Here is a 16397-nt window from a genome sequence, read left to right on the forward strand (position 1 = left end):
TTTTTTTATGTGTTACATGAGAAAATTTATCTCATGTCACATAAAAACAAGGATAAAGTGTGTGTCATTTTAAAGAATGTAAAATTGTGTCATTTTAAGAGAGAGAAGGAGATAGATAAAGGTGGAGAGAGAGAGTTGAAAAAAAAAAGTGTTGGTCCCACCTTTTTGTGAAAGTAAAATAATATAAGTTGTGTCATTTACAAAAGGATAAACACTTAAACTAGGTTCAAGTGACCCTTTGCAGTGCGGTATCGCACTAATAAATATCCAAAATGATATGTTACCAAAAAAAAAAAATCCAAAATGAGAAGCATGCAACTCCCAGATCAAATATAGGGAATTATTAAATAATGGAGTGCTAATTAATTAAAGCGAACACCAAACTATCATCAATGCAATTATTTTATAATTAATAATTTCTCCATTGATCTAAATAATAACCAGTTGATGAAGTAGGTACAAGCAAGGCAAGATATGGCAGTGTTCCAGTGTTCTAATCCCCAAATCCAGGAGTGAACGTTACACCAGTTGAAGGCAACCAAAGATCACCCACAATCAATTGTGCCACAGTGAAGTTACTAGCTTGGGTAGAATCATTAATCACATGGTACCCTGGCCATTTCACTCGTTTATCTAGCCCAGCTCCTGGTCCATAATTGTTGTACTCAGCATAATATAATGTGTCCAAATGTGAGGAACCATTCCACTCTAGCCACCCTTCAGGTCTTAACACATCACTTAAGTAGGATTGCATGAAAATTGTTATAGAATATGGTTTCCATGGTCTGCCAAGGTATGTTTGTGTGGAATTAACAAAGGGTACAAGGTCAGAATCTGCTGAAATGTTGCAGAATTGGATTGAGAAACCAGATGATTGTGTTGGGTACTTTTTCCCTTGAGCTGTGATGGTGTTCTTTTGATCTTTTAAGCCTTTCTTGACCAATATTTGGCAGTTTTGGAACACAGCAGTGGCATGACCAAAGATGAAATCAACAGTGCCAGTGATTTTGCATTCTCTATAGAATTGGCGCAAGGCGTGTGCATAAAGACTATCCTGGTAACCAAAAATACCACATCGGTAGAATACAGAGAGGTCGGAGTCTGATCTTAGTGCTACTGCTTGCTTCATTTTAGGCCCTGCCGTGTTCCTGAATGAAATGTCTCGTGCTATGAACCCTCTTCCATTCGCAGCTTCACATAATAATTTAAACTTGAAAAATGAGAATTGGGCCTAAAGAATTATTAGTATAAAATATAAATTGTAGCACATGTTATATACAATTTGTCACCATAAAAAATGAGAAATTCTTACCAAAGGTAGCTGTTTTGAATGTGGTAACATTTGTACCGTTACTCAAGTTACCGGAGATAATAGTAGCATCCATACCCTCTCCAATTACCACGAGGTTCCACTTCTTCTTATGGATCTCAACGTTCTCGTTGTAAACACCACTCTTTATGTGTATAACATAACGTTTCATGCTATAATCAGGTGCTGCTAACACAGCATCCATCACCTTGGTAAAATTCCCAGTCCCATCAGAAGCTACTATAGCATCCACATGCACCCCATTTGACCGAAGCAGCTTCTGATCCATTGGTTCAACCCAAGAAGGAAAATGGCTCTGGCTGGTGAAGTGTTCTGAAAAAGGGTGCACCTGAGTGAGGAGTTGCTCAACCATGGAGTTCACTTTGTAAATTCCAGTGGATATTAGACCCTTCACATTGCCACTGATGCCTTCGAATCCATCCATGCATGTATCTGTATTCGCCAATGCAGCACTTAGCCATGTCCTCAAATCAGAATTCAGGTTCCCAGTACTGTTATGCTTCCCTGCAAGAAATAATACCCTCATTTTTTTTTGTCATAGTGATAACTGATAAGTGACAAAGTAACAAATATGGGTAGAAATCCCCTGTTTTCAATTTGTAAAGAGGAGAAAGCCCCAAACCACACCACTTTTATATCACTGTTTTATCGTTGTGTTTAGTATTTAGAAACTAAGCAGCTTATGCTTACTACCTTTTTATTATATTTTCTATTTTATTACCATTTTTTTATTATTCTTAGTATAATGGAGATGAAAATAAGATATGATAACTATAAAGTAGTGATTAGTATAACCGGCCATTTTTTATGGAATGTTATTGTGGTTGAGACTTGAGGTTGGTTTCATAGGAAATAGCAAACACAATGAATGGTAACCAATTTAGACAATGATACCTTCAATAGCGTACATAGACCAGTTAAGCATATCAGATGACAAGTCTAGCAAATCTAAGCATGCAGAAATGGCATTAGAAAGACGAGATTCTGCAAAGCCACTGGCATTGGAGAAGTGAGAATGAAGAATGGAGGTAACATCTTGCAGAACATCAGATACTGTTCTCACGGAGCTAACAAATTCAGAAGGAGAAACCTTGAGGCTTTCTAGTCCAAAGAAACCAGCTGCATTAAATGGGGTGCACAAGACCACCACCAACAAGAAGATTATGAATGTGATATGGGACATTGGATTCATCTGTTTTGTTGAAGCAAGAGCCATTGGAATGAAAGAAAAAAAAAAAAACTTCAGTTTAGATACTGAAACCCTTTAATTTGCTGCATATTTAAGGAGAAAGAGGAAAAGGGAGATTAGGAATTTGATGAACTGGTTAACACTAACATGTACAGGTAAGGGAATTTAAGAGGGTTCAGATTTGGAGGTAAGCGTTGAAAAACTGTGTGTGCTGCATATGGTAAGTTCTAATTATATGGTCGTTAAAGGAAAGGGCTACATAACAGTAACAGAGTTGGGTGTGTATAATAGTTTTAGTAATTTCAGAGTTTTGGAGTAGCTATTCAACTCTGATTCTATGTCTTGACCTTCAAAATGGTATGAACTGGTTAGCATTATTCAATGTTACCCTTCAAAATGAACCAAACCCATCTTCAACTCTGGTTCTGCATCTTGACCTTTGGGTCACGTTTAAGACTTTACTGAGAGTTTATTTAAATAGTTTGAAAGCGGTGGCTTTTTAATCAAGTCAGGGACTTTTAGAAATTTATTACAGTTATAAAAATAATTACCAATTTAATTAGATGGTTTTGGTTATGTTGTAATTATCTTATTTCTTCTTCCTTTTTTTTTTTTAAATTTTCTTTGATTTCATCAAATGCCCTTGTTTGAGTGACGTCTCATATGAAGTTATGCAGGGAAGCGGTACTAATAAAAATATTAATTAATTTAATACTTATGTTACTCATGTTGATAATATAAGCTTTAAAAAAACTTCCCAACCAAATCAAAAAACCGGAAACCTTGTATTACTACTTTTATGTCTTTAACGTTATTCTTATTTGATTATTCTTTATTTAAAATGTTTTTCTTCATTAACCAAGCTAATGATTTTTTAAATTATAGAAAATTAAAATTTATATTAAATATATTAGAATGACAATGAACATTTTCAAGTGTTTATAATATTATTTTTTAATGAAAATATAACACGTTATTTTTTATTTTTTATTTTTTATTTTTTTTAAAAATAATATAAGAAAAATAATACGCATATTAGACCTTTGTATTAAAATGACAACTCCATACTTGGATTTTGTCCTTAGTTCTAACTCAACATCTGCCAAATAAGTTCCTCTTGCTACTTGCTACCTCTTTTTCCTTTGCAAACGTAACTCAAAAGAAAAATTCTTAATCTTTCTCATATGATCATCTTATTTATTTTTCCATCGATAAAAGTAAAAGAAGTATGATTCGTTTTTTTTTAAAGGGGTCCATGCAGGACGGTGTTTGTAATTAGAGAAGCTGACAAAGTATGAAAGGGTCTTGTTTTTCCTCATTCTTTTTTTAGGCCAGTCTGGGTAGGCACGCAAATATTCAATACTGCGGTTTCAGTATAAGTTTAGTAAGAGATGTGGACGTGCATTAAAGTCACGTTAAAAAAAAGCAATCATTATTAAAGTTTTTTCCACCTGGTATACGCGGATATATTGAGTTACATTTGTTTTTTGAGTATTGTTATTATGCATGCAAACTAGCAGGTGTTTTTATGGTAAAGAATTGTGCAGCTAGTGTTTCACAAAATTAAAATTAAAATTATGAAATATTGGGACCGAATAATCACACACAATATCACAAAATATAAAAGAAAGAAAGAAAATGTTAGACACGGATTATTCACCCAATAGGTTTTAGGGGAATATTAATCTTATATTACATGAGAGTAGTTCTCTCATGTTATAGAGAGAGTTTAAGTGGAGCCCATCAATAAAAAGCAAAAATGAAAAAGAAAGAAAAAGATGTGATTTTCAAAATAAGAAAAAATAAAATAACTATCTCATGTAAAATTAAAATAGTATTTCTCTAGGTTTTAATATAATTGCCGGTGTATACGACAGATAAAAGTTTTAACCAGAGTCACATCACATTCCTGATGAAAGAGATTGTGCAAATTACCTTAATACGATAAGGTAAGCAAACGTCTGTTTGACTTTTTGAAGTACTAAATTTGAAGGGAAAAGAAAGTTACATTCAGGGAGCATTCAGTACGGCAGAAATTTTTTGCTTACTGGGAACTATTTTTCACCTGGAAAATGATTGGAAGTTTTTTACCGAGTAAGTTACAAAAAAATGTTTAGTAGGTCAAAAAAATTTCCGGAAAACTTGTGCTAATTTTTACTAACTATGTTTGGTTGATTGGAAAAAATGATGGGAATCTTATCCAAAATTACCAAAGTGCCCATAAATTTAAAAATTTGTTGAATTTATCCTGTCATCAAACGATCATAATTTACCTCATCAGAACATTATCTCTTTCGCTCTCTGTCTCTCTCTCCCTCTCTCCATGTTCATTTTCTTCTTTGTGTTCTGTTCCAGATGGCCCAAGTACTAGAGTGGCCCAACTGCTCAGGCCCAACCCTCAGCCTTGTTCCGCGTCAGCCCTTAGGGCTGATGTAGACCCTCACGATCTCCAAGACTGCAGCACGTCCAAGAGATACACCAAAATGTCCCACTTCGGGACATTAACTGCTAAAGGCAGTCGCCATAAGCACTGCAAAGGAATCTGCCCCTTTGTTCAGTGCTGACATCGCCGGGTGCAGTGGTTGCAGCACTGCCATTGTGGCAGAGCCAACCACGCCTAACACTGCCATCATGGGTGTGCATCCCAAGAAGGGTTGACCCCCACCTCACCAACCCGCATCATCTTCCTTATAAATAGCCCTCATGGGGCACACCAGCCAACGCCCAACAAGCGAGATGGTTCTCACCCTCGCTGCAGTTGGACTGGGATGGTCCTCGCCCCCAGCCAACGCCCAACAAGCGAGATGGTTCTCACCCTCGCCGCAGTTGGACTGGGATGGTCCTCGCCCCCAGCCAACCCTCGCCGCAGTTGGACTGGGATGGTCCTCGCCCCCAGCCAACGCCCAACAAGCGAGATGGTTCTCACCCTCGCCGCAGTTGGACTGGGATGGTCCTCGCCCCCAGCCAACCCTCGCCGCAGTTGGACTGGGATGGTCCTCCCCCCATCCAACGCCCAACAAGCGAGATGGTCTCACCCTTGCCGCAGTTGGACTGGGATGGTCCTCACCCCCAGACAACGCCCTTAAATTAGGCTTAATTCGCAGGAAAAGACAAGAAAAACAAAGTGGTCCTTTAGATAAAGCGAGAAAAATGACAAATGCAAAGAAAATCCACTCGTTGATATTGATAGTTTTTACAACATAAAGGCCGCAGTTGACATACCAATCGCGCCAAAAAAAAAAAAAACTGGCGCCTGAATGGTGGCCAGAACATCTTAAACGTCCTGAGCCTGAACGGTCGAGTCCTCTTCAACTGCTGACGAAACCACCACTGACGCCTGAACAATCTCAACCTGCCCAGCGGTCACGTTATCAGTACCACCGCCACGAACAGGATCGGCTGGCGTAACACGCCTATCACCATCTCGCGTATGATCACTGTCCGTGTCAGTCATAGGAAGCACGTCGCGAGCCCCTTCATCGTCGTCAGTCTCTGGTGACGTTTCAATCACCTTCACCATCACCTTCAAGGCGCTCTACAATCTGGCCATCCTCTACATCATAAGACGGATCCAGGCCAGTTAAGTCAGCACCAGGATACCTGACGGCAACCTGTTTGAGGGCGTTGTTGAAAGAATCGTACATCAGATCGGCCAGAGCCTCTTCCAGCTTTCCCACTTGCTCAGCAGCCTTCTTATAGTCGTCATCCCTGGCGTGAAGGCTCCCGTGCGCGGAAAATAAATTTGAAGATAATTGATCTCTCTCTGCTGAAAGAGTCTCTTTTTCCTTCTTCAAATACTCCACTGACAGACTCAGGTTGCTTTTATCGGCGGTCAATAGTTTCACCGCGTCCTCTGCCAATTTTAACTGCGCCGTCAGAGATTTTGAAGAAGCTTTCCTGTCAGCAACTTCTTTGCCAAGGCGCCCTACGTCAGCGGTCAAGCTATTCACCTGCCGCCCCAAATCAACAATACGATCCTCCTGTTGGGAGCATCGTTCCTCAAAATCCATAGTAATCTCCTATTGGCCCAGGAGACGGCCAATTATCACTTGGGTGCAGTCCATGTATTGCTGACGGTCAAAACGCGCAGGCATTACCATCTTGGGACGCCTTATGTTAGGGAAGCCGTGGACAAGGTTCCTCTCCGACAAGCTGAGCGCCCTGCTCACAAGAATTTCAGGAAGAGGAGGTGAACCTACAGCCTTAGACGGCTCAGCAGGGTAGTCATCTCCTCCATCGCCCGAAGCATTGTTAATTGCCGGATCGCCTTCAGAAGCGTCGTCCCGGGTCAGATCGCCCCCAGAAGGCTCAGTGCGCCTCGCCTGGGAAGATCTTGGAAGTGTCAAGCTCGCTGTCGCACCTCGTAATCCCGAACCAAGAGTTCATTCACTTGCAGAAGAGTTGCCAGTCACGCCAGTGGGATCTATAATAATAGGGCGATTAGCCCGTTTCTCAAGTTCACCAGCAGGGATGTCAGCAGCAGACCGAACTTTCTTCTTTTTAGGGCGAACCTCTATGGCTTTCCCCTTGTCCAAGCTTTTCCTTTTTGAAGGAAGGATGGTCTGAGTCTGAGGCGCTACGCCCTGCTTGGCCCTCACTTTAGCTGCTGCATCACGCGCAAGCTTCAACGCATCGGTCGCCATGTTTCCAACTACAAACAATAAAGACACGAGTTAGTATAAACACAAGAAAGGGTAAACACAAGAAGCGACAGAATAAACCGCCACAAATAAAACAACATTGAACGCAACCACACCTCCATGGCACAACACTTGCTTCGTGGGCCACCGGTCAAGACCCCCCTTTACTTCCAAAAACCAATTGATCGCATGTACCTCCCCAGGAGACAGGACCCCTAGAGCAAACGAGTACTGACCGGCCGGCGTTTCGTAGTGAGCCTTAGTCCAGTATATGGGAAACCGACACTCCCCACTCGACGGATCAACAGAGAAAGGGAGCTCGCCCTCGCTTAGCACTGGTTCAATCCAAAAGAAGGTACGCGTCCAATTCTTATAAGAGTTGGCGTACCGGGCAAATATTGATCCAATCGCATTGCCCGCCTTCAATGAAACCCAACCAAGCTTCGTCTTCTTGGATGGCGACACTTGAAACCAGTAGAAGAATGATCGTACAGAGTATGCCATATCGAAATACTTGCATATACTCTCAAAAACTCTGACAAACGCCCAAGCGTTGGGATGCAGTTGCGAAGATGCGACCTGTAAGTGAGATAGCACCTCCATCTCGAACTTGGACAACGGAAACCTCACCTCTTGATCAGTAAAGTGTGTTTTGTACACCATAAATCGCCACCGTGATCGCTGCGCCATAAGAGGCGCGTCACAAGCTCGACGATCAGCGCCGACTGCGACCGGTTGCCACTTCGCCTCCATTGCGCCATTTTCAGTTATGCTGAAGCTAGGCACACCTTTATAGTGGCTGCGTAAGATGCTCTTGTCAGAGTAGCTTGAAGAGGTTGAGGCCACCAGTGAATCAACCCACTCCCGCACCCCGAGACCGTCGTCCGACTGAACAGTCGCCATAAGTCTGGAAAATCTTTATAAGTCCTACCTAGGAGCGACAAACACACAGTCAATCCTCTAAACTTCACTAACGCCGGGAAGACCATTGCAAAAGGAAACGAGATAGTCCAACCCACCCTTTCAACACTCCTGTCACCTCCAACACCCCCCACGCCAAGCACAACGAAAAGGAAAAAGAAAAAATTAAACAGTTAACTCACCATCAGAATCTGAGGTATCTGATGAACTTGAATAAAAATCTGAATAGCTCAGGTTAGAAGGCCACCAAGCAGCCGGTATCTTATAAAGCCCTATGTCCTCAAAAATGGCGTCCCACACGCCATTCCTTGTAAGGCGACCATCCTCCGGGTGGTATCTACCCAAACGGTTCTCTGTGGAATCATCATACATACGACGATGGAAAGATTGGGGAATGGAGGGAATTTGACCATAAGATGAACGAAGGGAAACTGAAGAAGGGCGAGGGTGGAAATAATACTCCAAGGGACGATTTTGTCGCAGGCGATTGATGTTGGATACGGGTCGAATTAATCGCCCAGTTCCAAGATCAGAACGCCGAGAAACACGACGACGTGAAGCGACATTCTGCCTCCTAGAGCCGGCAGGCGAACGCCCGCCAGATCTGGAATTCTTCTCACCAACTAAACCGTGGCGCACTCTGCAGCGCCCACTACGGGGATTGGAACATGATGCCTCACCAGCATACGGGAGGACAAGACCTAAAGCTCTTTCGGGAAGGAGATTTTGAATCTCCTTTTCGCTGAAACCCAGAAGTTCGGGTACTTTCCCATGGGGAAACTTCTCAACCCCAGGAACTAAGGGACGACTTGGGGCGCAACTAGCAAGATACTCTCGCATTGCTGGCCCCACCGCACTATTCCCCAGTGCCTCAAAGGCCTCGTCAAACTCCTCTTCCTTGAATTCTACTTCCGATTCAGGAAGTATGAGGCCGGGGATAGGTTCTGTAAACCTAACCATCGATACAGCAGAAAAAGGAGTAGAGGACAACCAGAAATGAGAATAGAAACGACAAGAGAAGAAGGACTATACTTGAGAATCGCAGAAAAGGAGAGAAAGAAGACCGGCACTATCACACCGAACTGAGGATAGGGAACAAAGACTTTGAGCAAAGCGTAACAGTGTAGGTTTCGCGTAAGGAAGAGCCCCAACAAAGGGGCTCTCCCCCTTTATAAAAAAAAGGGGGGGAAGAGAGAGGTCCCACACAGACACATGTAAGTCCTCCTCACTTAACTGTACGATGACACGCTCATCGTGCGATGGGCGGTTAAGGAGAGGGGGCAAAGTGGTCACTTCAAAGGGACAAGTCACCAGTCGCGTCGCATTAATGCGCCGAACCCTATGACGCTTGGATGCCTGCAATAAATAGTAATGATGGGATAACGCATCATTACGGCTCCTCGGAAACCGAAAAGCCTCTTAAAGTGTCTTTAAGAGGCAGCCTTTTCGCTTCCGTCACCTACCAATCCCCATCATCAATGACCGTGTTACAGCTATCACCAAAAGCAATCGCCCGTGCTCAAGTATTTCACATCGCCAAACAATGCGTCGCCAAATCCTATCTACCGGGGCGCCAACTTATGCTTATAACCAGGCTGGGGGCTCATGGCGCCACGGCGATAAAAGGCTTTGTAGTAAATTCCCTCTCGAAAGACGCTTTGGTAGAGCGCCGGTTTCACACCGCCCTGACGGGAACGACCAAAGTCTTTAACTTGGCACCATCCCACGGTTGCTGCCAAGCTGGGGGACTCCTGTTCCGGATGGCCCAAGTACTGGAGTGGCCCAACTGCTCAGGCCCAACCCTCAGCCTTGTTTCGCGTCAGCCCTTAGGGCTGATGTAGACCCTCACGATCTCCAAGACTGCAGCACGTCCAAGAGATACACCAAAATGTCCCACTTCGGGACATTAACTGCTAAAGGCAGTCGCCATAAGCACTGCAAAGGAATCTGCCCCTTTGTTCAGTGCTGACATCGCCAGGTGCAGTGGTTGCAGCACTGCCATTGTGGCAGCGCCAACCACGCCTAACACTGCCATCATGGGTGTGCATCCCAAGAAGGGTTGACCCCCACCTCACCAACCCGCATCATCTTCCTTATAAATAGCCCTCATGGGGCACACCAGAAGATATCTTTTATGTACTGTTGTTATGCCCATTTACTTCCAAGTCATACTCTTACTATTTGTCTGCCATTGATATCAGCTTGCTACCTCTTGGAATAATACCTTCTAGCCTGGTCTTTACCTCAGCTAGGGGTATAATCCATATAATAACATTACCCTCAAGGGTACATAGTGGGCTCACAGAACTGAATGGTACATGTTCAATTTCTGTCACATCTCTTCGTGGATAAAGCCTTGTGCCAATCTGGCGTTGTGCCACCTTTTCGTCCACCAGACACACGATCTGCACCTCCTGTATAGCGAAGCTGTGGACAACCACCAACCCCGACCCTCAACGCTTGTCGGTTTGATGAGAACATAGGGTGGACGCTACAAGCTGCATATCCAAACTTGAAAAGGGTGATAAGGGTGTTTTTGTCTCATAAAATTTTATTTACTTTCCTCCCGCGTGGTCAGATTTTTATTCCATGTTCTGAATGGCAAAACATCATAACGTTTTCATATAGAAAATATTTCAACGAGAGACATTTTTTCCAGTATTCAATTTAGATTTTCCTCCTACTAAACATCACAAACTTATGTTCCATACCACTCTTTCCAGGGCAAAAAAAATTTTGCTTCATACCAAACAGCCCCTCAAGGACTAAAACTTACTCTTTTCTCTGTCTATATTTATTCAAAGAATCTGAATAGTGAGATATATATATACACCATAACAAAAATCACATATGTCTATTTATTCTCGGGCGCTTGCAAGAACAATAATTGTCCTTACAAATCAATACAAGACTTTTCAGCATGTTTTGTTCTTACTTACACACTTCCTAAGGAACTTTTCAGGAGGTCACCTATTCAAAAATTGTTTTAAGTCAAACATGCTTAATTATGAAATTCTTAAGTTATGGGCTATCGAAAAGTAGATGCATCTTGTTAGTATAAGTAATACATATTAATTCATTTAAGCTATCATCAACTGTACAGTTCCATACATGCACAGTCTCTGGATCTCTTTCGTTCGGGTGTTGATTCGATTCATTCATATACTCCTCTCGCCAGAAGCCTGCTAGGAACTTTTTTACTGTCACAACCCCTCTTATCTTAGCAGGTTGGAATCTAGACACTGGGCTGTATCTAGACTAGTGGTACAGCTCGGCCCACGTGCCAAAGGAATATCTACCTTCGCCCTCGTCTGCGCTCGAGATGTTACATACCCACCTGCTTCCGCTTGGTTTGTCCTCAAACCACACCGTACTGAGAGTGGCCTTGCTTTGATACCACTTGTAACACCCGGCTACTTACAGGATCAATGATTGTCCCCAAAAACAAACGCGAGATGTTTTGTCCTCACTCACACACTTCCTAAGAAACTTCCCACCAGATCACTCATCCTAGAATTGCTCCAAGTCAAACACGCTTAACTATGGAGTTCTTAAGTTATAGGTTACCGAAAAGTAGATGCATCTTGTTAGTATAAGTAGTACATATTAATTCATTTAAGCTATCATCAACTGTACAGTTTCATACTTGCACAATCTTTGGATCCCTCTCATTCGAATGTTGATTTGATTCATTCATGTACCCCTCCCACTGGAAGCCTGCTCAGAGCCTTTTTACTATCACAACCCCTCCCACATTAGCGGGCTGGACTCCAGACACTGGGCTTTATCTGGACTGGTGGTACAGCCTGACCCACGTGCTAAAGGAATATCTACCCCCCCCCGGCATCCTCGTTAGTGCTCGGGATGTTACATGCCCCGAGCTTCCGCCTGGTTTGTCCTCGAACCGCACTGTACTGGGAAAGAGGCTCTACTTTGATACCACTTGTAAGGTCCGGCCTCTTGCAAGATCAATGACTGTCCCCCCACAAACCAACACAAAACTTTTCAACGTGCATTGTCCTTACTCACACACACCATGAGAAACTTTCTAGAGGTGGTCACCCATCCCATAACTGCTCTAAGTCAAGCACGTTGAAAAGTAGGGTGTTGGTTTGTGGGGATAGTCAATGTTCCTGCAAGCAGCCAGGCATTACAATATATAATTATTCTATTATTATGTAGAAAAGATAGATGTTAGGATTAGCTCAAATCCTAACAAAGCTGGCTCTTTCTTTTTTATAGTAGCGCTATACTCATGCCCATCCTATTTATTTGTTGAGATATGTTCTTTCCTTTAATGTTATAGTAGTTGAACATGTACAAAGTTTATTATTCCAAGGCTCAATATTTACATCACCTCAATAAATGCAATCACTCCCTATTTATGTGAAGATTCTGAAAGGTTAGCCAGTGTATTTGTATTCTTTTATAGAGAAGCTTGAGTGTGTAATCTTTTCAAAAAAGAAATTGTGTGATCTTCCAGTGAGTCACTAGGGAATAACTTGTAATTCTACTATTCACATAGCGGAAGAATTTTTTTGGACTAGGTCCTATGATTTTTACTCATTTGCATTAGGGGAGATTTTTCATGTTAAAATGTATTATATGTTGTTTCTTTTTCTCTCCATCTGCATTTTTGTGTTTCTGCATTTCTATTTGTTTGGGCTAACCCTATAATTAACTGACCTCCAAGTGTCGAGCTGGTGTGCTTGACTTGACGAACTTACTCACTTCTAAGGAAATAAAAGATGAGGGGAGGCGTCTCGCATGACGATGACATGTTTAAACTAACATTAGATAACTATTTGTATTAGAAGCCGATGATGAAAGATCATTTGTATTTCAAAGACCTTTATGAGCCCATTTTGAGTTCTAAAAGACTAAAGGGAAAATAAATAAAAGATTAGGAAATCTTGAATGGGAAGGTTGTGATCATGATCAGGAAATACATTGATAAAGGCCTCTTCAAGGATGTGTAACAATACACTAATGATCGTTAACTCAGGAAGAAGCTAGTGTACATGATTCAAAAAAAGACTTCCACTAACAAGGCGCACTTGGTACGTCGTCTAGTAAAGCTGGAGTACAAGAAGGGTTAAAGTATGATTGAACACCTCAATACATACAAATGAGTTCTAAATCAATTGTCGAACGTTAAAATGAAAATTGCTTATGAGTTCCAAGATCTTTTGCTTCTCAATTCATTGCTTGAGAGATGAGATAATTGGTTATGACATTGAGCAATTTGGCTCCTAAAGGAATACTAACAATGGATTTTGTTGCTGATAGTCTCCTAAACGAAGAGTCCATGAGAAGAAAATGAGGTATGTCAAGCATATTAGAAGTAAATGTTGTAGAAAACAGAGGCAGTTTCGACTTCCGAGGCCAGAGCAAAAGCCAAAGCCATGACAAGTCAAGAGGACGGTCGAGGCCAAAGTTGGGGCTCGCCTGCTTTTACTATAAGAAGGTAGGTCACAAGAAGTTTGATTACCAGACTTTGAAACTATAATAACCTGAATAATTAAATGGAATAATTAGGGATTATTGAATAATTAAGAAAGGTTAATTAGATGAAAAATCTAATTTTCAAGGTAAAAATGCAAATAATGACAGTTTTGGGGTAAAATTGTAATTTGGAAAAATTACCTGAAACTTAAAAATAAATTAGTGGAAACCATTCCATAATTTTTATGAGCCTAAAATCACATATTTAATACTCTAAGTTAGTGGTTGAGAGGAAGTTAAGCAAGAAGGATGAATAAGTCTTTTGACATTTAAATATTTTGTCTTAGTCAAAATTAACAAAACACTCTATTCACCTTTTATTTGTTTCATTACATCATGAACCATCTCCATGATAGTTGAGGGTCTCTCTTTTCTTCTCTTTGTCATTGTGCCCATCGACCAAACATGTGAGGAAGCCATTCTACTTCATCTTTTCGCTTCATCTTCCATATACATCAAAGCCCACTAACCATTTTCAACCTAGGAAGCTTTGAGTGAGAGAAAAATCCATTCCTCAAGACCTATTTTCGAGCGTCATCCATGGGTGGTCAAGGAAGGAGGTGTTGAAGCTTGAAAACATTTATTTCTAACTTGGTTGAAGCTTTTAAGGTAAAAGACTATGAACCCTTTAGGTTTTCATGTAGATTTCATGATTTAGGGTTTTGTACAAAGAGGTTTTTGTGTTTCGAATAGGTGGGTATTGAAATGAATATGATTTTCCTTTAGAAGAGATGTGAGGGAGTTGTGGTTTGTGGAGAAGAAGTGTTGGAATCATCATTGAACTCACTTTTATATTTTGGGTCATGAACAAAGTGGGGGTTTTATGACTTATAGGTTAATTGATGAATATTGATGGTGGTTTTATATGTGTCTAACGTAGTGTTAAACTGAGTAGAATCTTGGTGGAAGACTAACCATTGGAGTCTTCCTTTGGTCAAGGCATTGATTCTTGAATCTTCAAGAATAGGGTAAGTCCTTAAATTGACATTTTTGAAGAGATTTCAATTATTGCTTTGGTTGTTTATGAACTTTATGTATTGTTTATCACACCCATACCTTTGGAATATGTGGTATTAGTGTGGAAATTGGTAGTTTGGTCTCTTGGACACAAATAAAGAGCTTTGGAGGACACCTCTTCAAGAGATAAACTCTTGGACCTTAGGATTTATCCCTTTTGTTGTTATATCATGCTTCTTTGGGGTAATGGTTATATATTGGATGATTATTGGTTCGTTAGTTGTGTGGTATAATTGCATTCACATAGAGATGTTGTATCATTGGTGGGTGAGCCAATAAACAAGCATTAGGGGCTAGATTGTATAATTAGTGAAAAAGCTAATGCATAATTTAAAGTTTATGTGATGATTTGATTGTTTAGTTCTTTGGCCAATTGAACATTGTATGGCCTTCCCTTGGGGGATTTATCCTAAGACGGACACTTGTTTTGGGAGATAACTCATCGGAGAGTTCCAGTGTACCGAGTGCACAATTTGTCTTGGAAGTTCCTTACGGACACTCGCTTTAAGAGATAACTCATTGAAGTTATCCAAGTGTACCGGGTGCACAAGTCAATCATTTCTATTTTGCCTATAGCTATATGTTGTATTTTATGCCATGTGTACTAACCTTTCTTCCAGGAAGGGAACTCATGGGTGGATGAATCCTCCAAGGACCTTGAGCGTATTAAGATGATTATCTCACCCCTTTTGGGGACTATGTTTTAGTTATTGCAGGTGAAGGAGGTGGAACCTCTCAGGACAAGAAGCCCATATAGAGCATGAGAACTCTTTACATTTTGAATTTGGCCATATATATATGTGTGTGTGTGTGTGTGTGTGTGTGTGTGTGTGTGTGTGTTTTGGAAAGCATATTGTATAGCCTTTTACTTTTGGAGAAACTTGTATAGTTTGCATTAAAGGCTATTTCATTGAGTTTGAGAACTACATTTTGTAATCAAAGTGCTTAACATGATGTATATGAGACTTATGATATTTTACATTTGAATCCATGTATGAAGACATAGTTAATGTTAATTGATGGCTTGAAGCCTTATTTTTTGAATTCATGAATGAATTATGAATAATAAGCTTTTAGATAAATTGGTTTATGCATTTGATATGGTTCATTAGGTGGATGAAAAGTGTTTAAATCCTTGAAAGGAGATATGTAAATATCAAGTATAGTCTTGATGTTAAATTTGTGAAACTATGTGAATATGTTATTTATCATAATAATGTAAGGGAGAACTTAGAAAGTACATAACTTATCTAATTCTTAACCAAATGAGACATGTAAGGCATCAAATTAAAGCTTATGATATCTACTTTTAATTCCTAGAATATAGAATTAATGATTAGTTAGTTGTTCCTAGTTTTTAAAATAATAAATGTTATCCAAGTTTGTATTTCATGTTGCTAAGTTCAGGCCAGTTTTTTAAAAATCATATCTCTCTCGTCCCTTAACCAAACAGGTCATATTATACGTCATTTTAAAGACCCAAGTCTAGTTTCATGTGTCCAATTTTTAGAATTTATGAATATCAATCGCATTCTCATTTCGTGAGGAATCGAAGCTGTTATAAATCATATCTCGCTTGTTGTCAAGAATTTAGCAGCCTATTTTGAAAGGACGATAACTCTTTCAATTCTTACTAAAATACAGCAAATGAGATGTCATTTTAAATCCCTAGATGTCCAGTCTTATGTGTTAAAATACCAAGACTGAAAGAGCTAAGACAAGTTTGCAATTTAGATTAGACTATTAGCTGCCAGAATTCTATTTACTCTGTTTGTTGTGAAATCTTGATAATTGT

At 40.6% G+C, this 16397-nt stretch overlaps 1 protein-coding gene across 1 annotated transcript in view; it reads right to left on the bottom strand.

The window, feature by feature from the left end:
* Positions 1–493: 493 nt before the first annotated feature.
* LOC133305161 (pectinesterase/pectinesterase inhibitor PPE8B-like) overlaps positions 494–16397 on the bottom strand; it is a 31520-nt gene continuing 15616 nt past the window's right edge. Inside the window, exons 2-3 of the mRNA XM_061505290.1 lie at positions 1313–1834; positions 494–1191 (exon numbers count right to left, since the gene is read on the bottom strand). Coding sequence (XP_061361274.1) covers positions 494–1191; positions 1313–1754 — 1140 coding nt within the window. The 5' untranslated portion in view covers positions 1755–1834. The remainder of the gene's footprint in view (positions 1192–1312; positions 1835–16397) is intronic.

Source organism: Gastrolobium bilobum, unplaced genomic scaffold, assembly GCF_033153095.1.
Source record: "Gastrolobium bilobum isolate Gb01-03AN ecotype WA unplaced genomic scaffold, APGP_CSIRO_Gbil_v1 utg27305, whole genome shotgun sequence".
Taxonomy (NCBI): Eukaryota; Viridiplantae; Streptophyta; class Magnoliopsida; order Fabales; family Fabaceae; genus Gastrolobium; species Gastrolobium bilobum.